This window comes from Coloeus monedula, assembly GCF_965178545.1.
Source record: "Coloeus monedula genome assembly, chromosome: 17".
NCBI lineage: Eukaryota > Metazoa > Chordata > Aves > Passeriformes > Corvidae > Coloeus > Coloeus monedula.
In genome coordinates this window covers 3,172,345-3,192,078 of record NC_138797.1, presented here as the reverse complement: position 1 = coordinate 3,192,078, position 19,734 = coordinate 3,172,345, and the positions used below count along the sequence as shown (strand labels likewise).

The following is a 19,734-nucleotide window of genomic DNA, read 5'->3' as shown; positions in this document are numbered from 1 at the left end:
TTTCGCCTTTTGTTCTCTGGGAACAGTCCTGTGACATCAATCAGTCCCATCAGGAACTGACTCATTTCCTCTCATGCTCCTTAAAACCTTTTTCCATCTTATTTATGAGCACATTCCCATGATGGCTGCTTTACCTTTGCCTCTTCCTTCAATAAAGTTCTCTGCATTTTTTTGTTTGAGGTCTAACCTTAATTAAATTTGCAACTGCTGGAGTATGTCTAGATATTTTTTCGTGATTCCAGATATCGTGGAAAGGGGAAAACCACAAGTATTTGGAGAAATTACATTGTGATGTTCTGGGGTTGGCATGTAGTTTTTTGTGTATATGGAGTTGTTTGTTTTGGGGGGTTTTTTTGGGTTGGTTTGTTGGTTTGGATTTTTTTTAATCATGCCATTCCAGACTGTTGCTTGTCTATTGTTGTTTAGATTGGACATTAGGAGGAATTTCTTGGTTGAAAGGGTTGTCAAGCACTGGAACAGCTGCCCAGGGAAGTGGTGGAGTCACCACCCCTGGAAGTGTTCATAAAATGAGGAGATGTGGTACATGCGGCCATAAAACACACAGATGGGGGAGCAGGGCTTAGGGATGGGATAATGGTTGGAGTCAATAACCTCCGAGGTCTTTTCCAGCTCTGTGATTTCTGTTGATCTCTCCATGGTTCCAGGGTATTTCAGATGACAATACACCTTCATAAGGAGGCCAGGAAAGGTTTACTTTAACATTTAGAGTTGACAAAGTATTGAAATCATCCAGTGCAAGCCATATAAACCTTCCCATTTGTTCCAGATTCCCAACTGCATCAAAACTGTGTAAATTCCTACTCCTTCACTCTGGGATCATTTAACTCAAAGATCTGCCATGTCTCTCTACTCTGGTGTTTGCCAAGGACACAACAATGAACCCAATGCTGAGGAGCTCCAGAGATAAAATTGTCATCACTTAAAACACAACAACATCCAGAATCATGAAATGCTCTCTTACAGACAGGACCAAAAATCTGCAGCTTCCACAATTAACTCCTTTGGGGATGCCACAGCCAAACCAAGAGGTACCAGGTGTGACACTTTGAAGGTTCCTGTTCTGAACAATTTACAATGATGAAATGATTTCAAATCCACAGAACAGCTTTCAGTGCTGGAGGAAGCCCAGCCAGGCTGGTGTCTCCTGTGCTGGTTTTTTACTGACAAGCACCCAGGGCTGAATTCTGGGCTGTCTGTCAGTGGCTGTGGCAGGGAGCTATTGCTGTCTCAGCTCCTCACCATGTCCTTGCCAGGCAGCAAGCAATTACAAGTCTCTTATCCCAATAATTACAGGCATAAGAATATGTCTTGAACATCATTATACTCCATTTCTTCCAAGTAGCTCATGCTCTCATAGTGCAATGCACTAACCAGAACAAATAACTCTATTTTTAGGAGCGAAAACAAAGTCTTAACTGGCTGGTGAGGTTTGTTTGCCACTGTGTGCCTGAAACAGACTTGTATTGCTATTTTAGGTGGCAACCAACATGGACAAAGTAGGATTTTTAGTGAACCTTAAAGTGTTTTCTTAAATCAAGTTCTTTTTCAATGTGAACAAAACATTCCCCAGCACGTTAAGGCAAGAGAATTCACTCCCATACAAAGCATAATGGTAACTTTCAATGAAAAGCAAAACTTGGAAATTAACACCACTGTGACCTCTTCTAAGAATATTCCAACTATCACATGGAAGTCTACGCTATACTCAGTACCCATCAATAAATTAGAAACTCTAGTAGTTCTCTCTGCTGGAAATATTTTTCTCACGTATGAAAATTCTCCTGTCTGGAGTCCCAGCCTAATCAAGCATTAGCTACCACAACTAATTCTCTAGGAACTTTCTTGTCTTTCTCAAAATTGGAATTTAAAGCAATCAGTTGTGAGCTAAATGGTAACTAGAATGTCCAATATTTCCACACATTTGAAAGCTTTACTTCTTCTGTCCTGTCCAACATGAACCTCCCCCGATACCTCTCTCATCCAGAAACACACCAAAAGCTAGCCAAATATTAAGAGTTTTATATCCAAAACATTTCCTCTCTGTTTAATAAGAAATAAAATAAGAATAAGAAATGGAAAACAATTCTGCAAGGATAGCCCATGGCAAATGTTGCAAAAAGCCATCTCACATCTCTGAATTCTTTTGTCAGATTATTTTGAACACAAAATTAACTTTTTATCGCTGAATAAAATCCTCCTCCCCTGTTTTGTGTACCCAGAGCCAGTACACACATACACAGGAGCAACAGCTGATTCTCTCCACGAAATGCATCTCACCATTGTTGATGAGGCTCCTTACTCACCAGTTGGGACAGCAGGATCCATTGTTGGCTTTTCCCAGGTATTGATCTGCTCCCAGGTAAATCCATTGGTTCCCAAGGCGACGCTATAACCACAATTGCTGTAGTGCTCATCAAACGAACAACCACCTAAAAGCCAAGAAAAATGAAAGTATGTCTGGATTATTTCGCTCTTTGTGGCAGGCCATTCACTTAGATATTTTGTACCCAAGGTCACACAGGAAATAAAAATAAATACAATTAATTTCTTGAACATTACTTTTCATGCAGCACCAAAGGCGATGTCCAAAAAATATCTTTGTATTTTCTGTGTTTTATATCTGCTGGAAGGCCTTGTTTCCTTCCCTCCACACTACTGTTTCTTAGATCAGTCCCCTTTATTTCAACCTGCTATTTTCAAGGAAAATTGCATAGGATACCCCCATGCAGGAATATTTCCATGAAACTCCAAGGTATTAACAAAAATAAAGGAAAACAGAAGGAGGCGTGTGAATGGCAAACAAGCACAGAATTACTGTTCCTACAGTGAACCCTCATTTCTTTTTGCTTTTAAGCTTTGATCTTCTTTAACCTGGCTTTAACCATCTCTTAAACATCACGTGGAGCTTCCTCAAAGTCTTTCAAGTCAATACTTTTGAGCATGGCCCTGCAGTTTCTGAACAACAAGAGAATGAGAAGCAGCAGATGTCGACTCGCATTCACACCTTCCAGACTGTTGACTGAAAGATCTTCACTGCAATTCCTGAAATACTTGGAAGAAGTTAACTCTCATAAATAACTTGGCAGCTGTCTGAACACTTGTGAATCAAGGGAAATCCCAGAACTGTGGAATGAAATTTTGTATTGCAGTGCAGATCTTTGAAACTTGGGCCACACAGAGAAACTGAGACAGTTTATTCCCTAGGATGCTCCTACACTGGTGTCCCTTATGACCTCGTGCACCATCCTCTTCACCTCCACCCAACTTAGTCTGGCAAAGTATTTCATACTGGATCCACTGGATCAGGGGATCTGGGTCCCTGACTTTAGATTCGAATCATGCCCAGAGTGTGTCTATAAAGCTTTGGTTTTCTCTTAGGGGAGAAAGGATCATTTTTCTCTGCAGATCCCGGTCCTCCAAAGGCAACTGGGCACATCTAACATGCCAGAGCTGCACAATGCTCAGGGCAACACTCCCTTGCTCTGCCAGCAAGCTGCCAATGGCTCCTGACACCAATCAGAGCTGTATGGACAGAGATGTCTCTGACTCCTCCCCACAGGCTGCACTGCCCGCACTCACACAGCAAATAGCCCATACATCGCTGACCTGTGGCTCCTTCACAATAAAAGATCACCCAACCATGCAGACATTAAAGCCTTCTTTAGTTTTCACCCATATTCCCTATCTCCTTAGGAAGCCCAAACTTTCTAAACTCTCACTTCCTGTGGAATTCCTCACAAATTACAAATACATTTCATGTCACTAATATTTACTAATCCTTATTCTGTTAAGTGATTGTATGTCCACTCTGATTGCAGCTGATTATCTAAGTGGTTCTACAAAACTTCACCAAAAATTTCTAGTCAATTATAGTCTAGAAAGATTTGTTGGGTAGAGTACCTGACACCTCAAAATACCCTGTTGCTAAAGAAAAGTTTAACAAGATCAAGCTTGCCCTAAAAAATTTAAAAATTTATATATTACATATTTTCATTATAAATAGATCTGTTAATAGATTTTATATCCCTTAAAAGCTTACTTGTTTCAGTAGTTTCTGCAAATATTTCTGAGCTGTCATGATTTTATAACATTATAATAATCCTTGCCTTTAATTTACTACACTCATGAAGCCTTCCCCGCTGTCAAAACAAGCAGGATTACACTTAAACTGTTTCCCTAACTTTTTTTTTTTTTTTTTTAACTAATTAAGGTGAAAAAGTTCAAAATTACAATACTGAACAGGCTCATTAAAAAACCTAAGGGAAGATCCAGGCATCCTGGACTGTGTGGGAGCGAGCAGTGCAGCTGAAAGTCACCTTTATCCCAGCAAGCAGGAGTGAGAGGCAAAATCAAATCCTCTGGTCTCAGCCTCCACACGGGGCATTCTCTTTCTGACAGATTCCCTTTAATAACACAACTTCAGACACAAACCATGCCCACCCTCCCTCTGCTCAGCACACAGGAATGGGGCTGTCTGGGAGCTATTACTTTGAAGGCATTGTAAACACGTTCTCTGCTCGAGCCCAGCTGCTGTATGAGGCGTCCTGTACACAGAGAAAATTGCACAGGAGCTGCTACAAAGTCCCAGAAGCAAAACAAGCAGTAGTAGCAAAATATGGGGGAGCAGTGCTCATTGAACTGGGAATGTAATTGTCAATAGCGTGGCATAATCAGCTAAAGAGATGATTTTATCCTCGCTGAGGAAGGTGGGGTGTGAGGAGCTGAAAAAGGGACACAGTGAGAACTTGTGGAAATTAATTGGGAGTACAAGATACAAGACAACACCTGAGGAAGCATTAAAGTGCCTTGCCTGAAAGTCAAAGCTAACCCTGTAGCACAGCTGAACAGGAAAGGAAAGGATAAACCATGGAGGGACTTAAAAGCAGCAGCAAGACACCTACACTTCAGAGAAAAGGTTCATGCAGAAACCTCCAAACACAGAGCGACAGGGCAATAAGCCAGAAGGATTAATTTACTAAAGGCAGCAGAATTGGAATGTGGAGGTGAATTTGCAAGAAATGAGGACAAGGAGAAAAAGCTGGAATCAATTTTAAAGGCTCCGATGAGCAAGCTGGCTTTGTAAATCCTGGGTACAAGAGGGGGGCAGTGCCCACTGGTTTCTTGCTCTGGTGTGTCAGCTGAGAGCAGAATTAAAACTAAAGCAAAGGCTCAGCTGGGAGCCAGAGCCACAGCGACTGGTGAGCCAAAAAGCCAACAACTCCTCTCTCCACACTGTGAATATGCAGTGCATATTGGATTATGGATCAGGAAAGAAACCTCAGAAAGTGAAAGGAGTACCATGTATCAGAATATCACAGATTTTGGGGTTACTTTAACTGTCACAGAGCCACAGAATGGTTTGGGTTGGAGGGGATCTAAAAGCCCATCCAGTGCCACCTCCTGCCATGGGCAGGGACACCTTCCACTGGCCCAGGCTGCTCCAAACCCCATCCAACCTGGCCTTGGACACTTCCAGGGATCCAGGGGCAGCCACAGCTTCTCTGGGCACCCTGTGCCAGGGCCCCCCCACCCTCACAGTAAAAAAATTCTTCCTTATATCCAACATCTGGTAAAGCCACTTGGCCACAGTGACTTGTGTCCATATCTGCCAAGCAGGGACATCAGTGGTGGCCCTTCTTTTCTGCAGAAGTTGGCAGATGTGGCATTGCAGCTTCACTTACAAGCACCCAGATTCGGAAAATTAAGAGATTTCAGGATTTCACTGAAGTAGGAATAGTAACAAGCAGAGAGGCTATTTTCACTGATGTCAGCATAAGCTTAATATCAACATTTCCCAAAACACCCCACCCATGCAGATACTCAGATATGAGCTACACACAAACATGATGGAACATAAAGGCAAGAAGAGGTTAGATCCATCCCCACAGAAAATCATCCGTGGCTGAAATCTGACTGCTTGGAGGGAGAACTGGGCTATTCATTAACACTGAGAAAATAATCCTCAAGTTGAAGGAAAAAGACGACCCCTGGATGAATTTAGTTACCAGGTTTGCATGTCATCATTTCAGCCACACATCATAGAGTAGCTTGAGGAAAATGACAACATTTACACCATCACCAAAATAGAGTTCTGGGTCTTCATAAATTGTTAACAAGAATGAGGATTTCTGGAAAACAAATTGGGATTTTTGGAGCCTTTTTCCTGCTTGGCTAAAAATTAAACAAATGCAGTTGCTCAGTGGGAGCAAAGAGGGAATGGAGATGGCTTTGATGGTGCTGGATAACGCAGGTGGCGTTGAACCTTTTTCTCAAAATGAAATCTAGAAGAAAGCTGTTCCCTTCCTGAAAAGGGTCATATTGAAGCAAATAATGCCTCACATAAGAAGGATAAAATATCCCTTGTTTTACACTGCGGGCTTGTAACAATGCCACTGCTCATCTGAGTGATGCTAATTAATCTTGAGCAGACCTATCATCAGTTACTGAGACTTGCCCCTGGATTAAATGTAAACCAGCCTTGCATAAATTGAATGGCTTCTTTGAATATATAATTGAATTTGCAGAAGTGTGCGCCAGGGGGGTGTTTAAATAAGTGCACAAATATGATAAAAAGAACTTCACGCCATAATATCTAATTCAGTAAGCAAAAATAATGGCAGGGCACATTCCAATTAGTGTTTGATTTATTTATTTTAACAAATCCAATTAGTTGAATGTTTTATAAAGTCATCCAATGTCAAACTCTCAGAGACTCACCAGATAAAAAACACAATACTCCTAAAAAGGGATAAAGAAACACTGATGTGAGAAGCCTCATCAGTTATCCCATGGTTCTAAACACACACAGGAAAGAGAGCAGCGTATATAATTTGATCAGGCATTTACAGCAATCTCAGAGTGGGAAAGGGCTAGAGACAATGAGAACATCAGTCTCACTGATCCACTCCACCCTTCTTCCTAAAAGAAGTCGTTACCCCTCTCATTTACTAAAAAAAACCCAAACAAAAACAACAACAATCCCCAAACAACAACAAAATGGGCAAGAGTTCAGAAAGCATGAACACTTTTCAGTAAACATCCCTTTTGAAACGTTCATGAGAGCTGAAATTTAGTCTATCAATTTTTATCTTAAACGCACAAAATGCAAAGCAAGTAAAGGAAGAAACAAACACTGTTAGGATGAGGCAGTGCTTATGAACCATAAAATTCCACAAATTAACTCACCACTGTTTCTGATCATTCATTCTTATCCCTTCCAAAGACACTTTCATTTACAAGGGCTAGAAAAGATGCATTTGGCTCATTAAGGTAACTCCTAGTGTGGGATTTATTGTATAAAAATCCGTTCGTAACTTTTTTTTCAGACTGTAGAATTCAAATAGCAAATTCCTGAGAAATCTTGTTGGATATTCTTATGGAAGTGGGAAAGGGTAAAGAATGAAAATGTTCATGTAAAGCTTGTGCTGAGTTGCTTTAAGACGGGATAAATCAAGGAACATTGGAATTTCCTCACTCAGGAAGAGTAGCAAGTCCTTAAAGTGCTTTCTAGTCCTTCCTTCATCTAGAAAGATGAAGGCAGAAGACATCAGACATGTGCACATCAACCTGCTCTTGCAACTGGCCAATTTCAATGAGTACTTTCATTATTCCAACCAAATGTTTGTTCTCTAACCGCAGATTTTCAAAGAACAGGTTTCTGCAGAGAGAAAAGTCATCTTTACTGAGTCAAAGGGCACCATGTGTTCAGGGTGTGTTTAAACTCAGACTCTACAAGGGAGACAAAGATACTCTGACTCCTCGAACTGCAGGGAAAGCTTTGATCATTTTTTACGCCTCATTAGCTAACAGAGGATCTACACCAGGAGAAGCTGGGGAATAGATTCTCCAGCGTGGAATAAACTCTGAAGTAAAGCATTCATAACTTCTTTTTCTGATGTCAGTTGTTTCAAGAACTGAGCTCAGACCTTGCACAAATTCAGGTGAGTCACTCAACCATTAAACACAAATCCCAGGCTACTCAGCTGCTGCTGCTCACAGAGGAGCTTCTCTTGAGGCATCCAGATGTTTGGGGTTTAGAAACAAACATCAGTGATTTCTCCAGTGCCTCAAACACATCCCTGCATGTGGTTTGGTTTCTGCTGCAAGTGTCAGTCCTCATGGTCGAGGAATGACTCCCCCACCACAAGACAGTTCTGTTTCTTGTCCTGCCATCTCACTCTTGACATAGTCTTGCTAAATTTACATGTGAGCAGAGACAGTTTTATCTACACTCTGGAAGGTGCCAATCTTCTGAGATACCAGTAACAATTACCTGGCCAAGATTTAAAGGATTCTTGTTAGATTTGATTAAATTTCATTCCTTTTACATGTCCTGGCTACCCAGATTAGAGGGAGAGCATACAGAAAGCTTGTCTTTATTTTTAAAAACAGCAAAGAAAATTATTCCTCTTTAGAAATAAAATATGCATGAATAGGTTTTGGGGGATTTTTTTCCCTAAATCGATGTAATCCTTGAAAATCCTGAATGCAGTTTAAAAAAGCTCTTCTTGGTTTAAAACTGGAATTGTGATTTCAAGTGCTATCAACCCATTAAGGAAGACACTCATACTACCAGTGTGTATATATAGCTATATTTGCTAAGTCTTTTTCTAATTATATGCCCTGTGACCTTGCTATCTTTGCAGGTTCAGTGTTACATATCTATTCCCACATGTTTTGAAGCAGCTGTGAGCACAGTTTGCATGCACACCTGTCCCACATGCATGGATAAAATCAATAGTTGGCTGCTCCTTATATAGGAACCTTGCTACAATCAAAAGAGTGCTTCCCCTGAGTAAGAGATCACGTGTGCTGTCCATGGTGAACATCACCAGTAACAGACAGGTGAAGGTTTGTGAGGTGAAACACTCCCAAGTGCCCTCCCAGTAATAACAAGTTCTTCTCCCAGCACTTCCCTGCAGAAAGTGTTGGTCCCAAACGTGCACCAGAGCCTGACAGAGTTTATCAGTTCTGCTCCTAATCCCACAGAGCAGAGCAAGCATTGTGGATATGCATGGAATGAGTGTTTAAGCTCCATCCCCTGAACTTGTCATTTTAAGCTGAGTTCTCTTTCTCAAATTCATCATTACAGGTTTCTCTTTGCTGAATCTTGCCTCTGTGTCTCATCATTTGAGCCCTAGACCAGCTCAGACATTCATTACTAATTCTGTACCTCATAATCCACCACGGATCAGTGAAGCCACTTTGAAGTATCCTAGGACTAAAACTAACACTAAATGACATTTGTTTCAATGTATATGTCCAAATCAAGGATGACTCATCTAACTTGCCTTGCAAAAATATATGTCCTTTATTTAATACCAAGAATATATTTTTGCTCCTGACAGCTGAGCTGTCACTATTTCAATAGCTCGATATGAACATTTTATTGCTTTAAGCATAAATTAATATTAGAGATACGTACATATCCCTAATCTGATTTAGTTTCTTCTTTCAAGCTACAAAAGAAGTCAGTTAATACCCCGCACCTTTTCAAAGAACCCAAATTTTCCAAGTTCAGTTAGTTCCAGTCTGCTGCAACACACCAAGATTTATGCTAAGAATTTTCAGACTTGTCTGTCCCAAGGTAATGAAACTTGTAAAATTAACACGGGTTATCAAAGCCATGAAAGATTCTTAAACAGACATTCCCCACCAATTTTTCTCAAGATTCTAACTAATAATCTTTCAATCTATAAATTTAATGGCTTTCCACCACTGAAGCAGACTCCTGTTTTAGTCACAGTACGACAGAATGAAGATTTCTTTTTAAAAACACAGATTTGTAGCACACACTTGCTGCTATAATTATAGACTAAGAATAAAAAAAAAGCCTTACTTTGTTTCAATTCATTTCTTAAGTCACAGGACAATGTGTTTGTTCCCTAAAATCATCCTGTTTTGTATTCCAAAAATTCACCTTAAATTATTAGCCATGATTGTTAAGATGTGCTTAGTTATATCTGTCAGTAGAAACTATTTGTGGGTATTCATTTGTTTCTTAAAAAAAAGGGAACATTGCTTTTCTTTCCTTCCAGCACCTGAAAATTCTTGAGGCTAATTATTCAGTGGATCTTAACAGGCTTGTCTAACATTGTATTTATAGTGCATTTTCACTAAATTCTACTTTGGCTGCTGCACTGGAGCCTTGATCAGTCCCAGCTCTCTATTGACTTGCTTCATTTCAGCGTTTTATCCTGTCACATGGATACCTGTTCAAGCTGCACACTTACTTAAATTACATCCTTGTTTTACTCTAACTATCAACCAAGGCAGAAAAACCTGTCTGGAAGTAGCTGTTTCTCACTTATTTTATATTCCATTAGCAAGCCTCTCTTTCTCAATAAGCTTTTATACAAACTTCAAATTAATGTGTTTGAACTTTAAGCAAGAAGCAGCCGTTGACTGACTCACATTATCTTTGGTGATGAATAAAATATTGTCTCAACAGACACCATTTCAGGAATTCCAACAGCAACCACAAATCTTCCAATCTTTCTCCTTTCCCTGTTCTGCTGTTCAGGCTCCTGTTTTGGAGGAAGATCTCCTTGTGGCTAAGATATTTTCTTGGAAGTTGATGGTCATAAAACACAAGGATTAAGTTAAGTAAGGGTAGGAAGTCTGGTTTTTTGCCACACCACCAAACACAGAATAAAATTAAACACAATCTGATTGCAATCAAATGCAACTAGAACAGACGTATCATTTTCAGAGAAGAACTTCAGTTCCTATTGGCCTGGCATTTTTATAATCATTCCATTAACTGAACAGTCTTCCCAAATGAGGCCAAGGGAAGTAAATTCACTCAGTGCTGAACTCCCAAAATGCATCTTACTTTTGCACTCCCAGAGCACTACCCACAGTCTGCAAGAGGACAAAAATGTCCATGTGTACACACACATCCCCTGCGTTCTAAGCAGTTAAAAAGAATTAGCAATAGTTTAAATGTTTTCCTGGAGAAGACCCTAATGAGGTGGGTTGATTCTTGGTGAACAATACAAATATTTTGTTTAAATTGCTTCTGAACACATGCAATTAAAGATCCAGCACTGTGCAGGACTCCAAAAACTCCTTGATATTTGAGCTATCATGCTTGACAAGTATTAGCTCAGCTCCACAGTGGTTAAATATCAGATTTAGATAAAAGGATAGCTATCATCTGTTATTGAGTATCAGCAAATAAAATCTAATTGGCTAATAATACAATGGTAATAACTTGCAATGAGTGTTGAGCTGGCATATCATGCTAAATTTAATAACTTTGTTGTTGGAAGCTACTCCCAGAGAATGGCTGTATAAATAACTTTTATTGAATTCTAACAATTCCTATAGCCTCAACTTTATACATATCTCAGATCAAGGTTATCTCTTGCAAATGCCCTTTCACTCGTTGCTGACAGTTACTGTTTCACATTACATTTAAAGTGCAATGTCAAGGATATTTAAAGACACGTATTTTAAATTGTTTTCAGTTAAACCATGATCTTCATTCAATGTGTCAGGAGCAAGTCAGCCCCAGAAGTGACAGTGGCTCTCCAGCTGCTCTGCTTCCAGGTGCCCTGGAGTCAGACTGGGAACAGGAGGGCAAATCCTGGACTCTGCAAGGGCTCTTGTGAAGCTCAATCAGTTGTCTGATGGTTGAGGCACTGACAGTCAGCTACACATTTGAATTTTAGTCATTTTTTTACCTGACTTTTAATTGGGTTTTTTTTCAGTTCACTTATTCTGTCTCTGCACTTTCATAAACATATTCTCCCTTGATGCACCGCAATACCCAGGGTGCTGTGCAGAATCCCAGGGCAGTGGGGCAAACACCAAGCCCTGGAAACTCCTCTGTCTTCTGCAGCACACTGGAACTACAAGAACCAGGGGAAGATTCGCTTGTTTTTATCCTCCAGACTCCTCTGTATAAATTCATTGCCCAAAGAGCAAAACACAGAGTAAATACGTGCCAGGAATAAATAGGTCTCTGCCTAACAGCACTTGTGAGTTCTTGAAAATATATAGAGCTGCTCTTCTGTTTAACCAAATTTCCTACTACTACAGAAGCATATGTGCAAAGTGCCTCTCTAATTACAGCCATGAATCTTCCCCTTGCAGTCCCTGACCCAGAGCGTGCATTTAGCAGAGCTGCAGCATTCCAAACTCTGTATTAATGAGGGACAGCATGGAAATGAGGAGAAAAATCCAGAGTAACTTCAGCGCAAGTGCAGTTATCTCCACAGAGGGTTCAGATTTTAAGGGGACATCAGAGCCTCTCTCATCCCCTGGTGTCACCCTGTCACACATCCTTGGCCACCTGCAGCCAGTGACAAGTCCCAGGTGGGCTCAAAAACGGCCCATCAGCCACGTGTTGCTGAAGGAGTCCCCATGAGCCACTCCAGTCTCCATCCATTGATGGGGGAAAATGATTTTTTAAAGACAGGATGTGAACAGGTCAGTTTCTGCTGAGGCTCTTGATTTTAGAGGAATTCCAAACTTTAAAATGGACAACATTTCAACATCTTATTTTCACTCTGCACTTCACCTTGAAACGGTTTCAGGCAGTACTATCCTTGTTATACAAAACCAGCTTGGCAATGAACATACAGAAAAATATTCCTATTCCATCATCTAAGGCCTCTCTCCTATCTTTGCAAGAGATAACCCCCAGTTTAAGGCTGAAACTTAGAATAATACATTTCCAAGGGAAAATATTTTTCAAGACAGGTTTTCTGAACTCCACAGTTCTTATTCCTTTTAAGCAGCATCAAGCCTGAACTCTGCCAGGAAGCATTAAATGCTTAAAACATTTCTTTCTAAGACTTGAAAGGCATAAGGTGAAAGAATCTAAAAGCAATCACTTCTCAGGACACTGAATGACCAGCTTGGAATAAGAAGCCCTTTTCTGTCATATAAACCATGGTTTCAGTCATCTTTTAACCCTTGGTCCATTGAGACATGTGAACCAGGTACTCAGGGCTTTTTATCCCAACCTCGCCTGCCCTTGGTGTTGCAGTCAGGATGGACATGCAGCAGAGATGGCCCAGTAAAGGGAAGATCCTGAAAATCTAAATTTGAAACCGGCTTCAAAGCCATTTCACTGACAGTACCTCAATTCCTCCCTTCAGTAATCTTGGAGGATTGTGTAAACCCCGTGTAAAACCCCACAGCTTCGGTAATACTGCAGACAAACTTTACTACTGTTCTTATACTGAAATAGTCAAAGATTGTAAGTGCAATTCAGATGCACAAAAAGCTCATTTACTGGACATTTACATCCAGAAATAAGGTCTTACCAGCAGTCTAAGAAGATAATTGCCTTTGCTTTCAAGACTTCTCTTTACACTTGAAATGGAATGACACCATCTCCAGAAATTAGACAAATGCCTTGTATATGATATTGCTTTATCCACATCCTCGCCAAGCCCTATAAAGCACCATTCCACTTGATGCTGGTAGATGAAAGGGTATTTACGAGTATAGCTGCATACAGTATTTAACAGCCCAGGAAACTCCATTAAAATGTAATGCATTCCCAGAGCCCCAGGTGAAAGTGCAGATACTCAGAAGCAAAGATTTTTAATAAGTGTCCTCCTCAAGGTTTCAGCTCTGCAGCTTAACTAGGTATAAAATTTCTAATAAATTCATTGTCCATTTCCATACAAGCCATTTAAATTTTAAGATGCCTGTGTGAAAATCTGATTTATTAAATATGCGATTCTTCAAAAGATTATGATCGTGACATTAAGTCATTCAGAAATTAGATTCAGTTTCTGATCAACTGAATTGGTATTAAATATACTTATCCAATTATAACCACAGTGCAATTATACTGATACTTGAGCTAACTACACATTAGGCATTGCAGCCAAAAATGTAAGAGAGATGAAGTGAAAAAGTGTTTGGAAGCACATTTTTAAAATAAAAGAGGAGAGATTCAGATTAGAATTTGAGAGGAAATTCTTTACTCAGATGAACAGAGACCCTGGCACAGGGTGCCCAGAGAAGCTGTGGCTGCCTCTGGATCCCTGGAAGTGTCCAAGGCCAGGCTGGATGGGGCTTGGAGCAGCCTGGGATAGAAGAAGGTGCCCCTGCCTGTAGCAGGGGGGTGGAAAGAGGTCCCTCCCAACCCAGCCCATTCTATGACTCTGTCCTATGGTCCTTCCTTTAATCTTTAACCCTTCAGGGACAAGCCTTAAGATACTGCATAAAGACAAAAGTAATAATAAAATAAACTAATTGGGTATCTCTGTTTGTTATCTAAGCACTCTTATCCTATTATAACAATTATGGCATCAGACCACTGTTTTTTACCCCAGAGTCCTCTCACAATCCCCTCAGCAGCACATACTGTCAAAGGGAAAGACAACAGGGAATTCCACACAGTCAGCTTAAAACCAGCAGGATGGCTGGATCAAGTCAGACACCTGCCAGATGTTACTTGGAAAACTCATGAACAGGACAAGTTCACACTGAATCTTCTGCAAAACACATTCCCAGCCTTGAACCTTCCCATCTTCCAGGTGCTGGGCACTGCCCAGGCTCCCCAGGGAATGGGCACGGCCCCGAGGCTGCCAGAGCTCCAGGAGCGTTTGGACAGCGCTGCCAGGGATGCCCAGGGTGGGGTTGTTGGGGTGTCTGGGCAGGGCCTGGAGCTGAGCTGGGTGATCCTGTGGGTCTCTCCCAACTCAGGATATTCTGTGATTCCAAGGACAAGCCTCACTGATACTCAAACATTTTCAGAGTCTCTGTGCACTTCCAGAATAAAACTCCCAAGATAACTTCTCCACCTTTGCCACACCCTGACAGCTTCTGGCTGTCTCCTTCACGGGGTTAGCTGGAAACAGAGGGGACAGGGGTGCTTTTTGCCCGCATGCCACACACTGGGACAGTGGCACTGCAGAGAGAGCATCTGCCACCTGCTGAACCAGCACCCCAGGGATGATACAGACACTACTGTGTATCGCTTTTCCATGGAAATGACTGTGCCTGGCAGGCTGTACCCAGGAGGCACAACTGCTTTCCATCACATTCTGCACTTCATACAAGACAGACTTCTCACCAGACTATCAATATCAGCTTTGGTTTGTTTGGGTTTTTTCTAATTCTAAAGCGCTGTCTCACGGGGAGGAAATAATTGTGATACTTGACTATACTGCGGCATTTCTAGCAGTTTAAGACTATTTTAGGATTAGATAATTAAGATAAACTTGATGATGAAGTCCCAGCTGGAATAAAGATGTTGTTTATCTGAAAACACTCATCTGTGGCAAAAACTAATAGAATTTCCCAGAACAGAGACTACAATTAATATGGAATTAAAAAAAAAAAAAAAAGGGGGCATTATTTAACCAGCAGTTATAATTTTATTAGCCCAGAAACTAAACAGAATCCAAGTCAGTGGATGTGGTTTCAGATATAAAGATTATACCAGAGTTGTGTAAGCCAGGTTTTGGTTTAATGTCTCTTTCCTCAGAGGAAGAGATGACACAACCACAGAGCATCTGCATCCAGCTGCAGGACAGGGGTGAACAGTGACTCTTCTGAGCACACTCGACCTGAATTCCAGTCACAGCACCAACTTTTCAAACAGTTGCACTCGTGACCCCGCTCCTCACACAACCAGCAGAGCTCAGAGCCAGCTGCACTGTGAGATTTCTCACCTATCCAGAGCTAATTGCCACAACACTTCTATAATGGAGTAATTACCTACCACAAACATGGAAGTTGATGACACTCTAAGCTGAAAACAAGGAAATGAAAACACGAGCTATTAACAAGTGACCTCTTTCCTCAGCGCTGACAGCAGCCCCCGGGAAGACTGAACTCATGGTGACAGCACGGGCTGGGTGCCTCGAGTCAAAATTACAACAGTTATTAGCAGATCCCCAGCTAAATGATCTGATATTCTTTTTTTAACCTACACTGAATGATGAAGGCAATAAATGAGGTGTACTCAACAGAAAAATGACCAATGACAAGGAATGCTATTTTCTTGCCAATGTCACCAGAGCTTTCTTGGGACGGTTGGAAGACACTGTGCTGAGGAAAGTGAAGCAGTGTTTATTGCTATTTAGGAAAAGAAAATAATTGCATTCTGAAGGAGTTTGGACACCAATTTTGTGCACCAGCAGTTTGGGAAGCCATAGTTCCACTGCAGCAAAAGCTTGATTGTTCTAGAGTGAGTAAAGACATCTCATCCAAACCACACGGTGTAAGGATGGTGCTAAGGCATCTGCCCCCTGTTCCTGGACATCTGTTACTTGTTCTTTGGGAACTAGAAGTCTTATGATGACATTGCTGGATCTTCACAGTCAGTGAAGGCCTGGCCAATCCCTTCTTTTTCCAAGCTGGAGTGGCTGGAGCACTCCATGCTTTCCTTCACTGCACCTCCTGTTTTGCTGCATTAAGGAAGCCACACACTCCAGTCTCCCCACGGCAAAAATTCTCAATTATGCCCAGTCTCCTCAGCCCTTCTTTACATCTGCAATGTGCTGAATTCATCATTCTTCTGAAGGAGTACCTGTGCAGTCCACATGGAATCACCTTCCAGAACACTCCAGATAAAATAATTTCTGATCTATAGAACACATTCCTATTTTGCCATCTTGCCTTACAGAAAGACATTCTCTTTTCAGAAGCACATCTCAGACTCGTCTCAGTCTCCTGGTATTAATGCTCCAACAGCTTCTTGTCACATCCAACTGATCTCAAATCTTAAACCAAAAAAACCAATTAGTCCTGAGATGCATGACCTTGCATTCTGTAATGCTAAATTACATCCCATTTTTTTCATTTCATCACATTTCAAAATCCTAATTCCTCCTGTCTGATAATTTTATCCTCCTCCAGCTGTATGTGAGGGACTACCTACAACAGCATGTTCCTTGTTTTTATGTGTGGAGCAGCAGTGAAATAAACTTAGATTTCAAGAATTATCCTTTAATGTCAGTTAGGATTCCTCCAGTCTGGTCCAGTAGAAAGGTATAAAAAAAGCTTACAATGCCCAGGGGTAGTCCTAGACTCACACATTTAATACATTTGTCTACAACAGTGCTATTAAATTGGAGTTAAATTTACTACACTAGGTTTTCCAAACCAGTCATAGAATCATGGGATGGTTTAGGCTGGAAGGGACCTTAAAGATCATCCAGTTCCAACACCCTGCCATGGGCAGGGACACCTTCCACTAGACTGGTTTGCCCATCCCTGGGCACTGCATTTCAAGCACACAAACAATTTTTCAGTATCATCCAGGTAAGCAGTGTGTCCATGTACCAATTCCCTTGTAAAGTCTGTCTTTTAGGATCTATGTCAGTATTTCCAAAAACCTAAACTTTAAATTAAATCTCTCCAGTTCAGCAACCAACATCAAAAGATTCAGTAGCGAATGAAAAAATTTATACTCTGTTAGACCAATCTTCCACGATTCAGTTCCACACTTTATGATATTGAAAGTGTCAATTATTTGATTTAATGTCTTAGATAAAGTCAGCGCACTAACATGCTGGTATTAATTAAAGCGGGCAATTATAAAATAGAACCTGATTTTCAGTCCTGGCAAACTGACAGTGTTTCACAGGTGAGAAGGTGACGAGGAGAAACTAAGAACAAGCAGAGTTGCTCTAAAACCCTTAATTTAACAAGCTCCTCTTGATTTCCTCAAACTTGTGGTTACTTTTTTGATATGAAGCATCAATAATCTAGAATCAGTAACGCACAAGTACCTTTACTAGTTACTACAAAGTTAGATTTCTGCCTCATTGAATTTTGGGAGAATTCCACAATATTGCTGATGCACACTCTGAGCAGAAATGTTGGTTGTTACCCTGGCTTTACAAGTTTAATTTTTATATACATAAAACAAGTATATTCATCTACAGACTAGTAAAAGATCCTGTCCTCTTTCTGCTGACTGCAAAACTCAGGGAGTTAATCTGCACTACACCTGGTACCAACTGTTATTTTCCTTCATGGTGTGAAAAAACCCCGTGTACAAACATGCAGGCAACAGGTAACTCACTGAGGACAGCAGGTGAGAGTGCCTGGTCAGGAAACAAGCCCTGGAAACTTGGTGAAAGCATTAGGTCTGTCACTTGTTTTCTAGAATAACAAGGTGGTGCGGTACAATCTTTGGGATATGATCAAAAAACTGTCAGAGCACAGAAACATGTTTCAAGTCCTTTTTAAGGTGATTTGGATGAATCCCAGTGGACCAGACTATCATAAACTTATTACTAATTGAACAGGGATGTGGCAATGAGGAGTATAAATTATGTACAATATCTGTTTCCCTCTACTGGTGCACAGTGTGTTTATATTTCAGTGGAAGAAATGTCACCCACAGCAACAAACTTAAAATTTCCTAAGAGACTGCTCAGAGGAAAAAAAAAACCAACCAACAAACACCAACGCCACATCTTTTTGTACTACCATTACTCATTCTCAAAAAGAAGAGATTTGAACACATGAAAATCATAGAAACACAAAAGAGTTTGGGTTGGAAAAGACCTTAAAGCCCATCCAGTTCCACCCCCTGCCATGGGCAGGGACACCTTCCACTGTCCCAGGCTGCTCCAAGCCCTGTCCAACCTGGCCTTGGGCACTGCCAGGGATCCAGGGGCAGCCACAGCTGCTCTGGGCAGATAAATTCCCTGTCTACCAGGAAATTTAGTTTATTTAATATATTGTAAGATTCTTCAGTTAGCTCGGCAAATTTCTAGACCCTTACAAAGGTCACATGATTTTATCCATTAACCCATGATTTTCTACAACAGCCTAAAAAACCTTTATTGGTTTCTAATGAGTTTTGCGAGCTTTGTCTACTCTTAAGATATTCTATACACTGAAAAACAGGAAAAGGTTCCTAGGAAATACATGAAGCAGTTTACTGAACAACCCATTTTTTACTTATTATTAAATTTTTAAACTATGTTCGTTTTCTATGTGACTTTTAAAAACCTCTGATCTGCTTGAAACCCCACATACCACAGGCATATAAAGAGACTTTATTAAATTATAATATTCTTATTTTAATATTTAAATTATTAAAATTGCTGCCACTCAGTACCAGCATTTTAGGACAATTATAAAGTGTTTTCTAAGAGTTTAAAATCTTTCTGGCTAAGATATCAATCACAGGCCTCTTCCAAAAATGTCCCCTGGAATGGATATTCATCCTTTTCCCTTATGCCAGAGATGAAAACTATATACCCAGCTGAATATGCAACTTTCCATTACCTGTATTATCATAGCACCCCAGAGACCTGAATGATGGCAAGAATGTGATCAAATGCAGGTTATTGAGCTAAAGCTCTTTATTTCTTTGGAATCTCTATTACACTCTACACTATCAAGTCCATAGTGAGACTTGGTAATGGATTCCCTGGATGGATGAGATGCTGGCAGTGTGCTGGGAGAGCAGGAGTTTAGGATTAATGCAAGGAACCCAAATACCAGGCAAAGATTTGCTGCAAACACTGATTTATCTGCTGAGACTTTGCTTTCCTGTGTCTGAGCAAAAGGCCACTCCAGCAATCCTTGGGAGAGGGGGACATTTTGGAGGGGGAAGTGGAAGGATTATAAACCATCTTACTTCTGCTATAATTTGTTTTCTAAAACACGGTTTAGAAGCTGCACTGGACAATAATGATGCCCAAGGCATTTAGACATAACTTTGCTTTCCCTTTTAGGTTACATCCCTGGAAAAGAGGTCTCTGGGAACCAGGCATC

The 19,734-nt window shown here is 40.8% G+C and overlaps 1 protein-coding gene across 1 annotated transcript in view; it reads right to left on the bottom strand.

Moving 5' to 3' along the window:
- PTPRT (protein tyrosine phosphatase receptor type T) overlaps positions 1-19,734 on the bottom strand; it is a gene marked incomplete at both ends in the record, with an annotated part of 423,019 nt that overhangs the window by 309,902 nt on the left and 93,383 nt on the right. The window contains one exon of the mRNA XM_082292624.1: positions 2,325-2,450. Within this exon, the coding sequence (XP_082148750.1) occupies positions 2,325-2,450 (126 nt within the window). The remainder of the gene's footprint in view (positions 1-2,324; positions 2,451-19,734) is intronic.